The sequence below is a fragment of the Pseudorca crassidens genome, chromosome 9 (genome assembly GCF_039906515.1).
Source record: "Pseudorca crassidens isolate mPseCra1 chromosome 9, mPseCra1.hap1, whole genome shotgun sequence".
Lineage (NCBI taxonomy): Eukaryota > Metazoa > Chordata > Mammalia > Artiodactyla > Delphinidae > Pseudorca > Pseudorca crassidens.
The window spans coordinates 1829687-1850472 of NC_090304.1; the positions used below are offsets into that span (position 1 = coordinate 1829687).

Consider the following 20786-nt stretch of genomic DNA (forward strand, 5'->3'; position numbering starts at 1 on the left):
ACACCTTCATCTGGGGACCCTACTGTTTACATCACAATGGACATGGGGGTCTTGGATGTGATATTTCAGGGAAGAGTCTGAGAGGACGGAAGACGGCCTGGGACAAAGCCCAATGTTACTCCCAGTGTTTGAAAGAGGGGGCCGGGGAGGGGGAGCCAGACGGAGCCCCCAAAGGGGCCATGGCCTCAGGTGTGGCTGAATGACCAGGGGTTCGCCAGGTGCGAAGGGCACAGGAAGCCGGGGTTCTGGAGCAGAAGATGGTCTCTGTGAGCCACAAGCTGTGAGGGGTACCCAGGTGGAATCCCAGGGGCCCTGCAGATGCGGCCGCGGGCCTGGGTCACGGGTTGGAAGGGACCCCCTCGTGTTCTGGTAGCATCCTGGTGGCAGACCTGGGAGAGGGTGGGTGGTGGGTGGTGGCAGGGATGGTGCCGGACCTGCCAGGAGCCTGTACAGTGGTCCAGGTGCGAGAGACTGGGCTGGACAGAGCCTTGAGGGAGCTAGAGGATGTGCCAAGAGATGCTGTGACAGCGGACCCTGTCGGGTGGGGGGAGAGACGGCAGAGTGGCCAGCTGCTCAGTGGGGCAGGAGCTTCCAACAAGGAGGAGCTGCAGGTGAGAATCCATCAGAAGGGGGCCTGGTAAGACCCAAGACGCGCTTGACGTCAGCCCCAGGGGGAGCGGGCCCGGAGGGCAGCCCCACGTTACAGCCCGGGGGCCGGAAGGAGCTGCCCCAGGGGGACACGCGTGACAGGACTTCCGGCTCCAGGACATACAGACCAAAAGAACAGCTGAGCGTGTAGCTCAGGAGAGGATGCCTGTCGGAGGTGGGGACCAGAGCGGTGCTCAGAGGACACGTGAGACAGAGTAGCCCAAGGAACTGAGCCACGGAGGTTAGGCCTGTGCCCCAGAGCCGAGGACACACTGAGACCCCACAGATTCACCCAAAACCTCTCCCAGGAAGCCCCACTGGAGCTCTTACAATCCTCCTCACTCCTGTGGGAGACCCTGACCCTAACCCTAACCCTAACCCTAACCCTAACCCTAACCCTAACCCTATCCTCCTCACTCCTGTGGGAGACCCTGACCCTAACCCTAACCCTAACCCTAACCCTAACCCTAACCCTAACCCTAACCCTAGCCCTAACCCTAACCATAACCATAACCCTAGCCCTAACCATAACCATAACCATAACCCTAACCCTAGCCCTAACTCTAACCCTAAACCTAACCCTAACCCTAGCCCTAACCCTAACCATAACCATAACCCTAGCTCTAGCCCTAACCCTAACCCTAACCCTAACCCTAACCCTAACACTAACCATAAACCTAACCCTAACCCTAACCCTAACCCTAACCCTAACCCTAACCCTAACCCTAGCTCTAGCCCTAACCCTAACCCTAACCCTAGCTCTAGCCCTAACCCTAACCCTAACCCTAGCCCTAACCCTAACCCTAACCCTAACCCTAACCCTTACCCTAAACCTAATCTTAACCCTTACCCTAGCTCTAACCCAGTGGGGGCCAGGTGGGGCACTGCACCCATTGACAGGTGGGGAAACTGAGTCTTGGGGGGAAGGGGCTCTCTCAGGGCTGGGGGAATCTGATTTGGCTACAAGCTAGGTGTCAGGCTTCAGACCCCTCACCCTGCCGGCAGCTGCCGAGACCCCATTGCGGCCTCCGTGTGCCAGTGGTGGGAGCCTGGAGCAGTCAGCAGGGGGCTGGCCTGGTGAAGCAGCTCGCAGAGCCGCGGCCCCTCCTCCCCAGGTCCTAAATGCTCCTAGACCCTGCTCTGCGTGGCCTTATCTGTCCCTTTGATCTACCTCATTCATCCTGAGCCTGTCTCCCCTTCCTCTGCACGCCTGCCCTGGGGGGGCCCAGAGCCTGCGGCCAGGCCCCCAGAGCTCACCCCATCCCTCCCCTGCCCACCGACAGAGCAGAGCTATAGGACTGGCGCCAGGGGCCTGTCTTTGCTGCCTGTCTGTCCCGCCCCCTCGCCCCCTTTGCCCAGGTGGGGCTGGGCCACTTGGTGGAGGACAGGAGGCTGGAGGGGGAGACAGAGGCTGAGGGCAGCTGGGAGCTGCGTCACTCACAGCCACTGGGGGCTGTAGGGCAGGTCAGTGAGGGCCTGAGCAGAGCATGGAGCTGTTCCTAGGGTGCGGCCGGGGGCAGGGCTGGTGTCACAGGATGGCAGGGAAGTCCCATCCCCAAAGCCGGGCCCAGCGCAGTCCGGGTGCTGTGGGTGTGGGTGGGCGTCCCAAGGCTCTGCTCCTGGAGCGCTAGCTCCTCACAGGTGGGTTTTGTTTCGATCACGGCTCTATCTCAGCACCTAGAACAGTGTCTGGTATCCACTGAGGCCAAGTACACGGTGAGTGAGTGAGTGAATCAGTGAATGAATGAACGAGTGAGTGAGTTTGTCTGCCTGGGCTCGGCCTCCCCCTTTCTTACTGTTTCCACTGGTGACCAGGTTGGAAAGAGTAGCTGATAGTCTCCCGCAACCCAGTGCCCCAACCCCCCACCCGGGGGGGCCCAGCCCTCCTGGGGTGCTGGACCTGCAAGTCTCTGTGGGCCCCCATCTGGGGGTCCCGGGACCCTCCCTCCCCTGTTGCTGGTTTTCTCGGCTGGACTTTTTTGTGCACCATCCCTGGTCGTGCTGAGCCCTCCTGGCCTACAGGCCTTAGAGACTCCATCTGGGACAAGGAGGGCCCCCCCCCCCGAGGCTCAGGGGGCCTCCCCCATCGTCTCGTGGTCCAGGGTTGTGGGGATGCATCTGGAGAGACGATGGAGCAGCCTGGGCCCATCATCTGGAAGGCGCGCAGGACAACTCTGGGCCGCTGCCCCCCCGCAGTGTGGACCCCCATCCGGGGGAAGGGACAGGATGGGGGCTGGGGGTGGCCCCACGGGGACCCTCAAGGCTCGAGAGCAGGACCGTTCCTCCGGGCCCTGAGGACATGGAACAGGGGGACCCACCCGAGGGCGCTTCACGGCTCAGCCTTGAAGCACTCACCATCCTGCTGGACATTCCTTTCTAAAAGTGGCTTTGGGGCTCAGCAGACATGGGCCATCTCTGCCTGTTCCAGAAGGTGCTGCTGGGGAAAAGGGCTCTGGGAGTGGGGTGCAGAGGGTGCCCCTGAGGGAGGGGCCAGGGTCTTTAGTGGCTGAGCAGGCTGGAGTCAGCCAGACTCCCCCAGGGCTCTCTGACCCCCCAAAAGGATCCAGAACCTTCTTTTCTTCGGACCTGGTGAGGCCCTCTGAGGTCAGACCCTGCATGTCTGGGCCAGTGGGGTTGGAGAGGGATGAAAGCAGGACAGTCCACCCCGCGCTCAGACTCCCCATGAGGCTGGGGGCTGCCAGCCGCCAAACCCAACAGGGGACAACTGAAGCAGGGGATGGAACCTTCCAGAAGAGAGCCACCACCTCCTCTTTATGCATCCGACTGCCCGGGTCTGGGGGTCCCGCCCTGGGCCCCAGACGGGCCTCTCCCGTCTCCCATCCAGAGGATTTCGGGTCCAGGGTCCTGTCCGCCCCCGTGCACGCAGAGGGTCCGCGGTAAGGCTTCATGCGTGCCTGTGTGCGTGGTGGGGAGGGGAGGGGTCTATCTGGAGACTGTCCCACCCGCCCCACGTGTGGCCCCGGGGGATGCAGCCAGCTGGGGTGTCGGGTTTGGGTTCAGAGCAAATATTGTCCTGAACCAGTTCTGAGGCGCTCGGGAGGGCTGTTGTGTGTTGTCCGCACGTGTTTGTGTGTTTGTATGTTTTCCTTGGGAGGCGCTGCATTGACTGTGGCTGCCGGCCAGCCCCATGGAAGGACACAGGGTGGCCGGCGGCATTTCGGGCCCCCACGCCCACACCTCACATCCAGCTCAGGATTTTGTCCGCCAGGCCCCTCAGCGTGGGCCACCCTGTGACCAGCAGCCCTGTCTTAGCAGGTCCAGATGGAGGCCCTGGTCCTGAGAACCCCGGGACTGGCCACTGCTGTAACCCCCAGTGCCGTCTGGGGGCCTTTGCGGGCAGCTGGGTCCCAGGTGGCCACAGCCGGGCCGCTGGTCCACCTTGGGGCCTCACTCTGTGGCTTGGTGTCTTCCATGTCCTTGGCCAGTGCATGGGGCAGCCACCTGCCCAGCTCCCCGAGGGAAGGCCCTGGGAAAGGGATGACCTGGGCGGGGGTGGAGCAGAGGGGCCAGCCCCTTCCATCAGGCATCCCAGGTCCCACTGACAGGGTCAAGCCGGTCCCCACCACCAAGTCCAGGCCAGAGGCAAGAGTGGCCCCTGAGGGCAAGGGTGGGAGAGAGGCTGGGATGCTCCAGGGGTGATGGTGGTCAACACTGAGACCATGTGATGGACCCTGGCCATTCTGCAAAGTACAGGGAGAAGGGGGTGAGTTGGGGGGGGGCAGGACTCCATCTCCACTGGCCTGTTCTACAGCTGGAGTCTGAGGCAAGGACAGCACACCCAGCCATTAGGGGGTGGCCCAGATAAAGGTGATACAGCAGACCCACCTGGATGTAGGACCCATGATAGGAGGGGCGGGGCAGGCACCATGGGCAGCAGATCTCAGCTCCATAGACAAAAGGACCAGCCAAGAGCCATGGCCCCTCAGTGCAGGAATGTGCTGAAAGCAAAGATAGTGAGCTCCCCGTGGCTGGGAGTAATCAAGCAGAGACCAGCCAGAAGTGCTGTAGGGGCACCCTCAGGGGGTGCTGGGGAGCAGAACAAACCCCATCTATAGTGCTGTGGCCGGGAGTGTGTCAACCCTGAGAGCCTGGGACATGTGTGGCTGCTCTCAGATAGCTGGGGATCCTGAAATCCAGCCGCATGTAGACGAGCTGCTCTGTGTGCCTTTGCTCAGGTCCACCCCACCCTCAGCCCCCAAAAGTGTTGCCCGGAGCACCGAAATTACTCAGTGTTTGTTGATTGACCTTCAGTTGTTACTTGGCTCCATGGCTGTCCCAGCAGAAGCCCTCAGAAGGTTCAGGTTTTCTTCCTAAATATCTCTCCATAAGGTGTCAGTGTCCCTATAGGTAATCCCCTCACTCAAGTCCTCACTGGCTGCCGGGCAGGCAGGTGGGCAGGCAGGGGGTGCAGCAGCTGGGGCCAGAGTACTGGGCTCCTGGGAGAGCTTGTGACAGTCCTGGACCTGGGAGCTCCTCCCCCTTCTCTTCCCCCACACCCATCTGTACCCCTTTTTACCCTCTCCCCTTGCAGCCCCAGGCCCCCCAGCTGCAGGTGCCCCGAGTCCTGGGCCCAGGTGCTGCATGCCCTCCAGTGTCCCTGCCGCACCGCCCCCCCCCCCCGCCCCCGCCACCATCAGGCCACCATGCTTGGGCCTTGACCTCTGACCCCAGGAGCTGGAGTTGGGAGGGCAGAAACCAGGGAAGGGCCCGATGCTCAGAACACCACGGGGACGAGGGCCAGGAGTCTTCTCCAGGCTCCCTGGCCCTGCAGCTGCCCCTCCCCCTCCCAGGCCAGACCCTCGTCTGTGTGGGCTCCATCAGCGTTGGAGGAGAGTGTTGATGGAGGGGGAGGTTCGGAGAGGGTAGGAAAGGGCCGCGCTTGCTCCGGGAGGGAGCCTCAGGACCCAGCCCCTAAGTGGTCCCAGGCAGCTAGAAGGAAGGGCTGGGCTGGCAGCCCCAGCTGAGGGCCCCTCCCACGGCCAAGGGCGGTGCCCGGCGGTAACGCACGTGCCCGCACCTGGACACGGTAAGGACTGGGGACAGCCCAGGCTGCCACTGGCTTCATGGGACCCGCTTGAGGGCGTCCAGGGCTGTGTCCATTCCCTTCCCCAGAAGGCTCCGGGGAGCATGGAAGGCATTGGAGGCCCTGCCTGTCCCAGGGAGGAGGGATTCACGGCAGCCTGGGACCCCTATGCTGCCTGCATCCCCGGCCACAGCTGGTCGTCTGGAGGGACTGTCCCTCCCCGAGACTCCAACCCAGGCCCAGCGCCGTGGGGACCTCCTCTGGTGGCCTGCAGGTGGAAGGGGCTGGGAGCCATAGGCCCTGTGGCCGTGAGACGCTCCAGCTCTCCCACGGCCCCTCTGCACAGCCTCCCCTGCAGGGACCCACCCTCGGATATGCCCGCGCCCACCGCCTGCAGCTGGGCTCCCTGGCAGCCCCCCACCTGAGGCCCTGTGCTGGAGGTTCCAGACTCCCCACCCCCCTGAAACAGGTGGCTCTTTGGGGCCCCAACTCCCTTTCTGCTGCAGCCTGAAGGCCGAGAATTAGAGATGCCCCCTCCCCTGGCAGCTCAGGCATTGTCCCCAGCAGAGGCAGGAAAAACTTCTGAAACTCACCTCCTCCAAGCGGGGTCCTCCTTGCACTGGGGGCCTCAGCAGGGGTGGGGCGGTGCCCCAGGCTCCCACCAGGCTTGGGAAGGAGGGTCAGGCCCTCAGCAACCCCGCAGTTGTGCCCCAGCTCCTTACCCCAAGACCTGGACTGCGGCAGAGCTCAGAGGCCATGCCTATAGGGTGGCCTGGGCATCAGTGGGCAGTGTGGGGCGGGGCAGGGGGTAGGACCGGTCTCCCACATGTTGGGTATCTCCTTCCCTCCCCTGAGGTCCACCTGCTCCCGGCTCAGCCGCAGCCCCTCAGAACCCTTGGCCTTGGGACCTGTGGCAGGCTGGATGGGTCGCACCCAGCGACAGGAGGGCTTGTTGCTGGAAACGGGCTGGGGTACGTCAGGTGGTCAGGGCCGGCTACCTTGGTGCCTTCCTCCAAGGTAAGACCACCAGTCGGCACCCCCAGATTCAAGCATCACGTGGCCCCGAAGTGGGTCGAGCGGGGCCACAGAGCAGTGTTCACGGCCACCCCTTGCTCAGGTCACATGCCCCCTTGTCCCTGTCACCAGGCAGATGTTGTCACCACTTCAGGGTCCTGCCAGTCTCCTCGCCCCCCCAGATTTGTTGATACCCAAACTTGCATTTTTCAGTCCCTAGAAAGGTATTTGAATACGGGGCTTTCCCCCCAGGTTCTGGTGGAAAATCTCAAACGCTCAACAGAGGCTAGAATAGCGAACTCCCCTGCACCTGTCATCCGATGGCCGACATGGGCGCCGGCTTCACCCCAGCTTCGCCAGGTGTGGATGGGCCCACAGCTTTCCTCCCCCAAGCCCTGCATTATTTTGAAACAAATCAAAGGAGAGGAAGCCTCCTGGGAGGGGGTGCACGTGGGGAGTGGGCACCAGCGAGCAGATGCAGGGCCATCAGAAGCGCAGTGGAGAGGGGTCCACCCGAAGTGGCCCAGCTCTGTGGATGGAGTGCTTGGCTGTGTCGGCCCTCTGTAGCTCAGGTCCGAAAACGGTGGGAAACTTATGTTTGAACCTCATGCCGGGGGCTCTAAAAAGCTTGTGAAAGGTCTGGAGCAGCGACAAGACCGCCCAGAGTGGACCGTGGATGGCAGGGGGTGTGGAGGGGCCAGGAGATTCCAGGGAAAGTCAGATCCGGCGACGGGGGGCGGGCCACAAGGGGCAGCAGGAGCCCCCGTGGGCTGAGCCGCTGCTCAGGGCCTGGTGGGTGGGAATGCCCAGAGGGCCTTTGGGAAAACCAAGGCCATCAGCGGTGGAGTCTCAGCAGAGCCGATGGGGTGCCGATCCGGGGGCGCCGGCCTGGAGCTGCCGACCCGCAGCCGTGGGTCTAGGAGGTGTGTTTGGGCTGGGGCGTGGGTGGGATGGCCCAGAGGGTGCCGGCGAGCAGAGAGCAGGCTCTGAGAGCTGGAGCGTTAGGACAGAGAGAGGAGTGGTTGCCGTCCCTACGCCAAGGAGAGGTTGGCGGGGGTGGGGGTGGGGGGTGTGACACACGGGGCCGTAGGATGTGGCCACCAGGAGGTGAGCGGTGATCTTCTGGGGATGACATCCAGGGGCCGTGGTCATCAAATTCAGAGACAGAAAGGAGGATGGTGGGGGCCCGGGGCTGGGGGAGGGGGTGGGAGTGAGTGTTTAATGGGGAGAGAGTCCCATCTGGGAGGATGAATGAATTTCTGGAAGTGGACGGCGGCCTTGGTCCCTCAACCCTATGAGTGTAGTTAATGCCACTTAGAAACGGTTAAAATGGGAAAGTACTTATTGTGTCTATTCTACCACAACGGAAAGAAAATGAAATCCACTTTGCCTTAATCTATGTTGAGATTTTTATGTGGAGATCTGGCCAGGAGCTAACTACGGTGCAGTTAGAAAAGCTCATCGTTTAAGCACATAGGAAAAGCTCTTCATTCTGTGTAAACTGTGGGGAAATCCCTTAGTCTCTTGAAACTCTGCGGTATCGTGTTTAAAAGTGGCGATTAGGCCACCATAACTGCCGGGGCCAAGTGCCTCTCTGAGATTTAGCTTGGCTGTAAGTGTCTGGTTCAGCTGCTTTGATGGCCTGCACCAGGCCGGGGCCAGCGGATGGCAGCCGGCGGGCTGAGTGACCGCCATGCGTCTCTGTAAATGCCCTTTCACTGGCACGTGACCTCTCGTTCTGTACGAGGTGCCTCTGGCTGCTCCCAGTGGGAGAGCTGAGGCTTTGCCACACAGACCCAGAGACCGTGGGGCCCACAGAGTGTAAGATATTTGCCCTCTGACGGGAAAAGCTCACCAATGCCTGATTCACGCTGATGAAATACATAGAACACTCTATTGCCAGATACCCCCTGGGCGTGTCATCGTTCTTCCTCTGGGCCACAACTAAAACTAACTAATAAAGCAAGACAAAATTAATAAGAAATCCAAGGGCTTCATCGATAAACGGGGGTCCAGGACTGTGGCCTGAGCAACAGAAATCCTGGTACTGTTCCAGAGGGACACGTCGGAGGATGGCATCCACGCTGGGGAAGCGGCAGCCCCGCTCACGGCGGCTCGGGTCTGAGATGCTTCCAGATCCCTAAGAGGGCTGAGAAGACAAGTGGGGGGCCAGGGAGCCAAGCTCGGAGGTCAGAGGGGCGCTGGGCGAGAAGGTAAGTCCGGGAGTCTCCTGCACCACGGGAGGGATTGCCCAGAGATGGAGGGCAGGAGCCCGGGGCGGGGGGGCCAGAAAGGGTTGTCTGGTGGCCCTAAAGGCCATCACAAGTGGCCAAGCTTAGCCTACAGGGGGTACCACGTGATGATGAGGCAGAGACTGGGGTGAAGCGGCCACAAGTCCAGGGATGCCAGTTAACCCCAGAAGCTGGAAGAGACAGGGAGGCCCCTCCCCTAGAGCCTTCGGGGGAGCTCACCAACCTGCAGCCCTGCTGCCTGGGGACAGGGACAGCCCCCTGGAGCAGCCTCTTAGGGGCAGCATCCCCAGAACCCTCCCAGCAGGCCATCTGGAAAGAGACGGAGGGTCCGGGCCACGGCCCCTGGAGCAGGCTTGCCGGCCCGGCGAGCACCAGCGGATACCGTCCCAGGGGAGGGCTGGATGCACCAGGGCCAGAGGACTGCGGGGTGCGGGCTGGGCTGCCCGCCTCCCGCCCGTGCAGGGAAGCCACCTCCCAGCCTCTGTCGCCTGCCACCCAGCACCCCCAGAACCAACAGCCCAGGCAAACCTGGACGTCGACCGGCCACAGCCCCGGGCCAGGAGCCCAAGGAGTGGACGGCTGGAGGACAGTGGGCTGAGGGGACAGAGGGCAGCTACGGCTGCCAATGAAGTGGACCAACCAGGGTCCAAGTTGACCGCAGACCCTGGGGGCTCAGGCTGGCGGGGGAGCCAGGGCTGCATGACCCTCAGGCTGAAGGAGGTGACGGGGTACAAGCAAGAGACGGAGCAGAAAAACTGACAACCCCCGGCGCCGGCTCTGGCCACCCCCTCCCGCCCCTGTTTCCCTTACTGGATTCTCTGCACCTGTGGGGCCAGGTGATGTCCTTTGCTCAGTGGACAGGACGGGTACCCCGGATCTGGGACTCACAGCCCAGCAGACGTCCTGGCTACAGGGGCCCACAGGATGCGGCCACCTGGGTGAGCAAGTGAGTGCGTGCATGCGGGGCCTCTGGCCTCTGGCCTCTGGGGCTCACCAGGACAGCGGTGGACTGGGTCCTGGAAACTGGGCAGTGGCCCCCGCCCCCGAGCCTCTCCAGTAGCAGACCGGCCAGCCTGCTGCCGTACCACGTGCCCCGGCTTCCCCAGATGCTGCTGCTTGGGGCCACCTGGAAATGGAGCCCCATCCAGCTCATAGGGTCGGTGAGGAGGCCCTGGGGCCACCAAGCCAGCCAAAAAATAATTCAGTTAGTGGCCGAGAGCCCATTATTTTAGTTTAAATAGGAAGAAGCCGCACTCCGCCCACGTCTCTGCCTGCGCGCCTCCTAGGTTTGCTGAAGAACCCTGAGGTCCTGGCCAGGCCGGGGGACCCTGTCCCAAGGGCGCTTGGCCCCTCCTGTCGTCAGGGGCGCATGCTGCCCCGGCCTCAGACTCCTACAGGCCTTGCATGCGCATGGAAATCAAAATCAGGCCTCCTCCTCTGAAGGAAAAGCTCGCAGCTTTGTGCGTGATGGAAGTTACCTAAACTTACTGGGACCATTTTGCGGTATAAACGTATGTCAAATCATTACGATGTATGCCTGAAACGAATACACTGTTGTATGTCCGTTTACCTCAATTTTCATTTTATTTTATTTGGCCACACTGCGTGGCTTGTGGCATCTTAGTTCCCAACCAGGAATTGAACCCGCACCCTTGGCAGCGAAAGCATGGAGTCCTAACCACTGGACCGCCAGGGAGTTCCCTATCTCAATTTTTAAAACATCGAAAACTGGTGCCCGTGACGTGCTTTGGGCCCCGGAGGCCAGGTCTTGGCGGTACAGCCTGCTGGGAGCCCTCCGGGACCGGGGCACTGGGGAGCCGGGGGCCAGGCTGCAGTCGCCAGGTTCGCACCCACCTGAGGTGGCATCGGGCTGTGGCACCATCAGGAGAAGAGGGCCTGCCTGTTGTCAGCTCTGGCCGGGCCCCCTGCCCCAGCCCCTCCATGGGGGCCTGGCCACCCTGGAGCCGGATGGGGACTCGAGGCTGCCGTGGCACTAGCTCGGCCCCGCCTCCCAGGGCCCTGTGGGGACATCGAGGCAGAGGTCTGGGGGCCAGCGGTCCTGCCTTCAGGGGCACCCTCTGGGGGGTGCCCAAACAGCAAGGAAGAGACCTGACTCCAAGTCTCAGGCCACCAGACCCCCCACGTGGGTGAGCCTCTGCAGCCAGAGTGGGCAGAGGTCAGGGCTTGGGGGTGCAAAGGCGGGGTGAAGGTGCCAAGGGGTGTGATCCCCACCCCAGCACCGAGACCTCAGGCAAGCCCCACAACCAGCGGGCCCCGCCCCCTCCTGCCGTGACACCAGCATCCTGCTACATGGCTAGGCCGTCGGGCAAGGGGACTCCAGGGCAGGCGGGGGGCTCTGCCGGTCTCTTCTGACCCCCAGACCTCCCAACGAGGGAGCTGGGGCCTGGCCTCCCTGATTTCTCTGCAGCCATATCTACCTGGGGTTCTCGGCACCAGCCCAAGCTCACAACTCCCAACGTGGGGCCGCATCCTGGATCTCTCCAGGCTCCCGGCCTCCAAACTCCGACACCCACTTCCCCACTCAGCCCCACTGCAGGGCATCAGCCCAGCACACCCAAAGCCGAACGCCCGGCTTCCTCTCCCTTCACCCTCTCCCTTCACCCTCTCCCTTCACGCCTCTCCCTTCACCCTCTCCCTTCACCCCTCTGCTGCAGCCCTCGGGCCAGTTTCTAGCCGGCCCCTTGCTCGTGACAGATCCCCAGAGCCAGTCTGGGTCCTGCACACCTGCCTGTCATTCTGCCTTCAAGACATGTCCAGCATCAGACACCTGCCACCTGCCACGGCACCCCGCCGCCCGCCCTTCAAGCGCATCCTTGGGCAGCAGCCAGAGGGGCTTTGGCAAAGCGGGGCCAGAGCCGCCTCCGCTCCCAAGTCTGTAGGAAGAGCAGAGCCCGGGGCCTGGGCCACACATGGGTGCCGAAGGGCAGCTGGCAGGGGTGAGGCTCCAGCCTCCCTGGCGAGCTCCCGGAGGTGGGAAAGGAGCCGCCCAGGCCGGCTTGGATGTCCCCCGCCCCGCCCGCCGTCTCCTTCTAGAAGCCCCAGCCCTGCCCAGGGCACCCACCCACCTGGGGGCCGGCTCACCCTCCCTCCCTGCCCACCTCGGCCTTCTCAGGCCCTCATGTACTCCTCCACTCAGCCACGTGTCCTCTCCCTGCACCCCCTCCCCCGTGTCCTCCCCAGCAGACCGGCCCTCACCACCCACACCGAGCTCCCAGGGGCGGGGCCCAGTCTGCCCTGCCCTTGGACATCCTCCGTGCCGACACCCAGCACCAAGGAGACGCAGAGAACAATCGCCAATGCGAAAAGACGGATGCTGGTGAGTTTGGAGGGAGCTGCCGGGGGGGGGGGGACCCCTCCCCCCAGAACCGGCCCTTTTGGGCCAGCTGAGTCTCCCCAGGGAGTCTCCCCTGGGGTGCCCAGGCGGAAGGCTGCGGGGGGAGGCTGGACGGGGGTGAGATGGGAGCAGCGCCCTGCCCCGCCGAGGGGCCGCTTGGGGCCCCGCCAGGTGGTGGCTGCCAGCCTCCCCACGCGAGCCACCTCCTGCCCATGGTTCGGACTTTCCCAGCTTCTAGGCTGGCGCCCTCCCGAGCGGGCGGTGAGGGGTGTCTGATCATAGCTGGTCCCCCGGAGCCCTCCGGAGTGGGCCACGTTCCCAGCTGCTGCCTGGGACCCCTTACCTGTGACAGCCCCACCTCCAGCGCTGGTCAACAAGGGGTCTCTCGGGGGAGGGGGCCTCATGAAGTGGCAGCTGAATCAGGGTCCAGAGGTGGGACGTCAGCAAGACAGACGGTGACACGGAGGAGGGAAAAGCGAGCCCCTGGGAAGGCGGGAAGGTGGCACCAAGGCTGACATTTGAGCTGGGTATGGAAGGCGTGCGGGACAGGCAGCGGGAAGGAAGGAAGCCTTCGCTCCCGGCAGAGGGGCAAAGGCCCGGGGTGGCAGGACACTGGGACGCATTCCAGGAAGGCAGGGTGCTGAGTGCCCAGAGCACCGGGCCAGGGGGCTTGCCCTAGAACCAAGGTGCTGGGGAGCCACAGAGGGCTCAGGAGACCCAGCAGCGGCCCTCTCAGCCGGAGGGCAAAGCCGGCCTGGCCGCGAATCAGCGATCGGCAAGCGCTCGCTGTGGCCCCACCCACGGGGGGAGACGTGGCACCTCATCTTAGGAGCGCCCAACCGACCACAGCAATGGGCATCGCCCTCTTAAAGTGACAGAGCCCCGCGGGCTGGCCCGTGGCCGGACACAGGAGGTGGGAGTGGGCCGGAGGGCAGGCGGGCAACGGTGAGGGGAGGGGGCGCTGCCTGGGCAAAGGGCAGAGACAGGAATGTGCAGGGCGTGTGCCCAGGGAGGAGCCGCCAGACTTGGCCGGGCCCTGGACGTCCGGAGCTGTGGGAGCAGCCCGCCGCCGCTGGCCACAGGCCCGTGGAGTCCTCGTGGCTCCCAGCCCAGACAGCTCCCAGACACGCGGCCCTGGGGGGCGTCCTGCGTTCCCTTGGCGCCTGGCCTCTGAGCTGCCAGCCTGGACCTGAGCTGGGTGGCGCAGAGGGGACAGGTCAGCCGTGCCCAGGGGCCTTGGGGCTAACATCTCCTTGCCAAGCACTGCCCACCCATCCCAGAGGGAAGCTGGGAGCCGTCACAAGCTGAAAACTCGCTGGTAAACAAATAGGTTTGATTGGGAAACGGAAAGCTGAAATCCCAGAGGGCCCCCGGATCGCCTCAGGGGGTTTCCCCGCGTGTCTGGGAGCAGCAGGACTGACTCAGGGCGGTGGGGTTGACCGAGGGCAAGGCCCTCGATGATGCCAGCCCCGATCACGGACGCCAGCCTGCACACAGGTGGGCCACAGGACCAGAAGGCGCTGTGTAGGTGCCACTCGGGGCTGCCCCCTCCCTGGGGTCCCCAGAGGGCGGTGTTCCCTAGCCCTGACAGGTCAGCCCACCCTGGAAAGGTGGGGCCCGACCAGAGCACATCACTGAGAGGAGAGCTCTGAGGGGCTTGGACCCCACTGTGCCCCAGTGTGCGTGCCATGTCACCATGGGACACCCAGCCCCCCTCAACCTCCCTGTTCCCCCAGCAGCCCAACTTCCCGGTCCTGTGGGAGCCCCTGGCCCTGCCCCCCAGACCACCCTGGACTTCGATGGCCTCACTCACCTTCCTGTGAGGTCCTGCCTTCCCGCTGCCCCCAGGCCCCCTCTGCAGCCCCCAGACTCTGCCTCTGCTCCCCCACCAGCCTGGTCCCCACTGGTGTCAGCCCCCAGGCTGCCCCTGCCTCCAGTGGAGAGGGCCCGGCCCTCCAGCGACCCCCCACCTGCTGGGAGCTTGCAATCCACCCACAGGCTTGTGGAGCTCCTGCCGGGGGAGGGGCAGCAGCGGCCCACACCACCCCCTCCAGCGGCCTCAGCCCCCAGCAGTTGCCCACCCGCCAGGGAGGCAGTGGCCGTCGTCAGCTGGGCCCCTTGCCCGCAGCCTATGGCCAGGCCCAGCGCCCCCGCCCCCAGCACCTCCCCAGTCAGTCAGTGGCCAAACCCAGCCACTGCCCTCCCTGAGCGCACGGCCACCCCTGAGGTCCTCACCCCACCAAGAGCCGCCCTCTCTCCTGTCTCCCAGTATCTCCTCTCAGCTGCCCTGACCAATGGCCAAGCTCCCTGCAGGGCCCCCCCACCCCCCGGTCTGGCCACCCTGCTGCGCCCACCGGCCTCAGTGGGACTGAGGTCCAGGAACCCCTGCCTCGCGACCATATACCGGCAGACTTCAAACCTCTCCCCCTAATCCTTACAACTTGGATGCTGCCACGGAGACGGGGAGGGTTTCAGGGCGGCTTGTTTTCTTCTCCTGACGGGGAGCTCATCCTCTCCTAGCGTGACTCTTCGATTGTTAGAAAGTTCTTCCTGCCCTTGCTCCCCACTCAGGGGTGTCTCCCAGGCCCCACGGGTCTGGTTACTGGGGGAAGTGGCAGCACAGATTTTGAAATCCTTTTGAAAATGTTTTTCCTTTGTTTTGTTTTATTTAGAAATTTCCCAAATTTTTACCAAGTTAAAGACACGACCACAAGAATGTGTAGCCTGGGTGGATGACTGGCATAAACAACCCCTCCCCCACTGCTCAGCCTCCCCCCAAACCGCTGCCCCCCAACTCAGCAGCAAAATATGCCAAACATGTATAAGAAAACAGCAGTGCAAACAGAGCGGGGCCAGGGGCACAGAAATGCACACGCACATACACACGTGCACACATTAAAAAGCACATGTGCACCCATATGTGTCCATGAAAACCCACATACAAACATGCAGGCACGCCCACACACTCCCATGCATGCACGTGCGGACACACGCATGCACATGCATTCACACACACGCACAAACACGCATGTGCACCCACAAATATACAATACATGCAGCACACACTCACATGCACATAAAAACACAAACATACAGGCACACACACGTGCACACACACGCACACGCGCACGCGCACACACACACACACACACACACACACACACTGCTGTGGGGTAACCCTTTCCGCAGTCCAGGCTGCAAAGTAGAAATAGGTCCCGATGGGGGTCAGTTTGCTGGGTCCAGGCCCACCGTGGTCCCTGCCCACAGTTGTTTGCCCTCTCTGCCTCAGTTTCCCCATCCCTCCCCAGGTCCTTTGGAGAATCCAGTGGGACCGGGGTGGCAGGTGCTGCAGGTCGGCACGTACAGCCACGTGATGTGGGTCCTCAGAGCCGGGGACCCCGGGGCTACTCCGGGGCAAGGTGGGCACCCTTGGGCCTTAGCAATCCTGCCCTGGACAGAGACTCGACCATCAGACCACAGAGGACCCCCTTCTCAGAGGCCGCTGGGACCCCAAGGCCCAGCCACAGCTTCTGCCTTTAGAGCACCCCAGGCTGCACCCCCTGAGGAGGGCCCAGCTCCCACTAGGAGCCTTGCCCATCCTGCCGTGAACCGCCGTGACCTTGAGAAGCTGCCCTGATTAGATGGCCTCCGGGAGCTGGCTGGGCCCACCGACTTCGCCCCCGGGGTCTCTCCCACAGAGGCCCTGCTCCTTGGCCACGAGACACAGCTTGAAGAAACCAAGCTGGGATTCCCACTCAGGCCTTCCTGCACCAAACCCCCCTCGAACACTGCCCTGTGGGCCTGGGAACCAGCTCTGACTGCTCCTGGCCCGAGGGGGGCCCGGGAGCTCCGCTGCCCCCAGGATGACAATACCCTCTGCAAAGGAAACAGGACTGGTGAGGAGGTTTGGGGGCTGGGGGCTTGGGGGGCCGACCAGAGGGTCCTGAAGCCAGAGCTCACACCTCCAGGATTAGGATCAACCCCCCTTGGCAAGGCAGGACCGGGCTCGGGGACTTTTGCTGGCGTGGGGACAGGAGGGAGAGGATCTTGGCCTTCCGAAATGTTTACTACATCAGGAAATTAATTCACTACGCACGGGATTCAGTGACGAAGTATAAAAACACACACACGCGCACTTGGGATAAATTGAGTCCAGGCCCGGTCAGCCTCTGCCCGGCCGGGGGAGGTGAGGAGCCTCGGGGCTTCCGTGGCCACAGACCACGAGCTAGGGGGTCGCGGGGGTGGGGGGCCAGGGCAGGGCCGCGTCCCACCCCACCCCACCACGCCCAGGGCCTCCCCCACCCCCAACCCCGGGCCAGCAGGGCTGTTCCGAGCTGTCACCATTACACAACTCCAGACTCTGCTTCTTCATTAAGGCCCCACCGAGGGGGGCCGCTGACCCGCAGCCTCAGGAATGTGCCTTTACAGAGCCCGGGGGAGGGGACTCGGTGTGGCCACTGCCCCGGTGGGCCGGGCCGCTGGAGGCTTTCCAGGCTGCTGGACAAGTGAGCCTCAACGCTGGCCGGTCTGGTCCAGGGCCGAGGGAGGCCGGCTGCGCTCATGCAATGGCCTGGCCAGGCTCTGGGCCAGGAGCGGGGGCATGGGTGCCGATGGGGAAAGAGGTACGCCCAAGGGGCACCTGAGCCAGAGGACGTTGCGGACCAAGGGCAGACGGGCCCAGCCTCAGCCGCTCATCTGTAAAACGGGATGCCCCCACCCCACCTGCTTGGAGGACTCGGGGCAAGCCCTCGGCCCTTGCCTTCTCCCTCTGCCATCCTGACGCATCGGCCCCTGTGCACCCTCCCGGTGACAGCGCCCACCCCTCCTCCCGGCTGCCCCCGCAGGCAGCCGGCGTCCTCAGGACCTGGGGTCCACGCTCCGCACGCGCACAGTAGCCCTGAGAGGACAGATGGGGAGATGCCCGCCGTGCAGATGGGGAAACTGAGGCTCAGAGGGACAGCTGACCGGCCAAGTTCCCATGGCTGGAGTCCCTCAGCCTCCTGCCAGCCTGGCCCTGCCTGTCCACCCCCTCGACCCCCACCATGCTCACCACCACCCCTCCAGGTCCGAGGCGCCATCTTTCTGAGGAACTGAGCTGAACTCGCCCTTTCCCTGCCCCAGCCTCATCCACAAACTCCCCAGGGTTCTGGGGTGACTGTGCAGGCAGCCAGGGCTGCACCCCACACCCCAGCTTCTACTTCTGTCCCATCCCCTGGTGCCGCCACGCCCTCCCCCACTCTCACCTTCTTGGGGTCCTAGACATCGGCCCATCCCCCGAACAGCGATGCCTCACCACACCTAGTCGCAGCCCCTCCTCCTCTAAGCTGGGAGCCCCCAGGGCAAAGATGGCTCCCACCCCCCACGTGGCCGCCACGCCGTGGATATCTGAGAGGTGAGAGGCCGCCCAGGAGCCTGAGGACTGCTGGGGACCCTCCCCACACCCTGCGGATGCCGTGGCTTTGCCCCGTGGCCGCAGGAACCCATATGCTGGGAGGAGCTGCAGGTGGGCGGGAAGCCTGTCCAGCTGGCGTGGGTCCGCCCACCTGCCCACTGCAGTCACGCCCAGCTCTGGCTGGAGAGGGAAGAGCCATGTGGCAGAGGCCGCAAGGCCAGGCAGGGAAAGGTGGGCATCTGCTCCAGGCCCTGTGAGGCCAGGGACGCTTGGGAACCTCGGGGCTCCCTGTGGGCCTGGAACAGAGCAGAGGCATCATCTTTCCCAAGAGACATGACCCCCGCCTTCTCCATCTTGCCAGCCAGGTACGGGACGGTGCTTGGGGTTCCACACCCTTCAGGCAAATGGCGACGCCTGCCCGGCTCGGGCCCCAGCTCGCCTAGCATTCGAGGCCGGCGCAGCGAGAGCCGGGGCCCCCGCTCTGCAGCCTCACCTCACCCTCCTGCCTCCCCCCTGCACCGGTGACAGGTCCTGCCTCTCTCTGGCATCCACCAGGATGCTCTGTGCTGGGGCTGGCCGGGCGGCTTCAGGAAAGCGGGGCTGGTTTGCATTTGATGCTGTGGACGAATCAGCCCGCTGGATCCACTTGACTGTAGGAGCGCAGCCCGGGCCAGACCGACGGGACTTGCTGGGCCAGGCTGGGCTGGTGGACCGGGCAGCGCCCACCAGGGCATGCGGCTGCACCCAGCTGTAACCCGGCCAGGCGGAGCCCAGCGCAGTGGGCCAGCTCAAGCAGCCAGGCGTGGCTGGAGGGCCCAGAGCCTCCTCTCCAGGCTGGCCCCGGGCCACAGCCCAGCAGCACACGCTGGACCCTGGGCACACACCCGTGCCAGACGCGCCTTACTTCTCCTCGACCCCATGGCTTCCTGGTCCTCCTGGCCCTGCAGCCGGGTCCGCCCAGCCCTCCGGGCAGCCCGAGGCTCCCACTCTGCCCCGGCAGCTCAGAAACCACAGTGTCTGGGGACCTTCCAAACCCTGGACCCCTGACTGCCGCCTCCCTGAGCTAGGGCCCAGATATGGAGCAGGCTGGCCTGGGGAGACCCACGAAACACATGGATCCTCGGAGAGCCGCTCGTAAGTGAAAGAGGAGGCGTGTGCGCGGGAACGGCTGCTCGGTGCGCACCGCCCCCGTGGCGCGCCCCTGCAGGACCACGCGCAGACTCACTCGGGCCCTCGCGGGTCGGCCAAAGGAGGTGTTGCGGGGGCCCCCCAACACACAGAGCCCTTCCCACCCTGCCTGCTACCTTCCTCCAGCCTGGCCAGGCTCTGTGTCAGGCTCGTGACTGGTCCCTTTGGCCTCACCAGGGTCCCCAGACCTCAGGATGCCCCTCTCCCTCCTGGAGCTGGCTCTGAGCCTCACGTGGACGGCCGCACCCCCAGTCAGCTCTCCACATGGCAGCCACGACGGTCCCCAAGCGTGCACTCGGGCCTCCCCTGCCAAGAGCCCTCCTGCGCCCCCAACTCCACCAGCGTCAAATCGGACCCCTTCCCAGGGCGTCCCACCCGGCGCCCACTCGCTCGGGGCCCTGGCCACATCCCCCTCACTGGTGGTCCATCACATGGAGCCCCCCCCCTCGGAAGCCCCCCTCCCACTCCTCCCAGGGACAGCACCTCCTCCCCCCAGGTCTCAGCTCAAATCGCCTTCACGCAGGGGGACCCATGCACCGGCCGTTCTTCCTGCGTAGGCTCGGCGGGGAGGGTCAGGAAGCAGACCCCCAGCGCCACTACCGGTGCTGTCCTGGGCAGTCCACTCAGCCTCGGTTTCCCTGACTGTGAAGTGTGGACGTCCCTAACACCCCTCGGAAGGGTTGGGTTGAGCAGTAAATGAGTTAATAAATAAGATGCTTAGAACAGCGATCGGCTCCGCAGAAGAAGTGCAATGGGGTGTCGGGGGTCAGTTATTCATGTGTCTGTCAGATATCAGGTGCCAGGGCCTGTCCCTGGGTGGAGGCATCAGGGCGAGACTTGAACACCTCCCTGTAGACACGGGGCAAAAGGCAGCCAAGGGAGCAGGTGCTCAAGGTTGGGGACCAGCCCGTGTCTCTGAAATCCAAGGGGCGTCCAGGGCAGGCAGGTCCCAGGGGCCGAGAGAGACATCACCCGTGGAAGGGCTGGTGAGGGCTCCTCCCATGCACACCCCCCAAGGGCACAGAACCCAAGATGTACCGCCAGAGCCCCAAGGGGTCTCTCCTCGATGCGGGGGACCCCAGGCCCTCGGCAGGACCGGAGCACAGACAGGGCACCACCGTGGTCTTGGAGGCTCCTGACAGACTTGAAATAGAAAACTCAACTTTGTGCCGACTACCAGGTGGGGGTAAGAGACCCTCTGCCATGGGGGGGGGGCAGGGCAGCCCGGGGATCTGGGCATGGCACCAAGGCCAGGAGGCAGAGGGCCTGGGACCCCTCCCCAGTGGGCACCCGCCCCCCAAGGGGGCAGCTGCCAGGCCAAGCCGCAGAGCTGGGGAGAGTCTGGCCCATCCTCACGGCTGCCTCCTGCAGGCCTCCTGCCCACCCCGCACAGTGACACGCGAGCACCCACAACTGGGGGATGTGCCAGGAAGCCCCCCATCCTCCCAGCTGTGCCCCCAGCTGCACCCTCTTCGGTCTGCTCCGTGTGCCCTGCGCCCTTGTCCACTTCTGCATCTTCTCCTCTCCAGACTGAGCATCTTCTGGGCAGGGACCAAGCGAGCCTCATTTCAGGACATCCGGTGCCGATGACGGGGCATCAGAGCCTCCCGCCCAGACGGCACTGGAGTAAGGGTAGACCACAGGGCACGTGGACGCTCGCGGTCAGGCAGCCAGGTCCGGCCAACAGCAGGGCCTCCTTCCTCCCTCTCCGAGCTTCACCTGCGCTCAGAGCTCCCGTCCCCAAAGCCTGGGGAGCAATTTGCTGCGCCCACCACCTGCCGTCACCCTGTCCTTGCTGGGTCAGTGCCCGGGGAGCCAGACCAGCCCCGCTCTTGATGAGCGCCCTGGACCCTGGGAAGCGGCTTTGCTGAGCCTGGCGCACCCTCCGAAGGG

The 20786-nt window shown here is 64.0% G+C and overlaps 1 protein-coding gene across 1 annotated transcript; it reads left to right on the top strand.

Annotated features, from left to right (window-relative positions):
* Positions 1-422: 422 nt before the first annotated feature.
* LOC137230727 (uncharacterized) lies at positions 423-20539 on the top strand. The gene is made up of 10 exons (XM_067750676.1): positions 423-611; positions 2008-2112; positions 5201-5243; positions 9458-9686; positions 9956-10118; positions 12013-12295; positions 16012-16209; positions 17573-17705; positions 18071-20073; positions 20423-20539. Exons 1-9 carry the CDS (start codon positions 423-425, stop codon positions 18228-18230), a joined length of 1503 nt encoding a protein of 500 aa, XP_067606777.1. The 3' UTR covers positions 18231-20073; positions 20423-20539.
* The last annotated feature ends 247 nt before the right edge of the window (positions 20540-20786 follow it).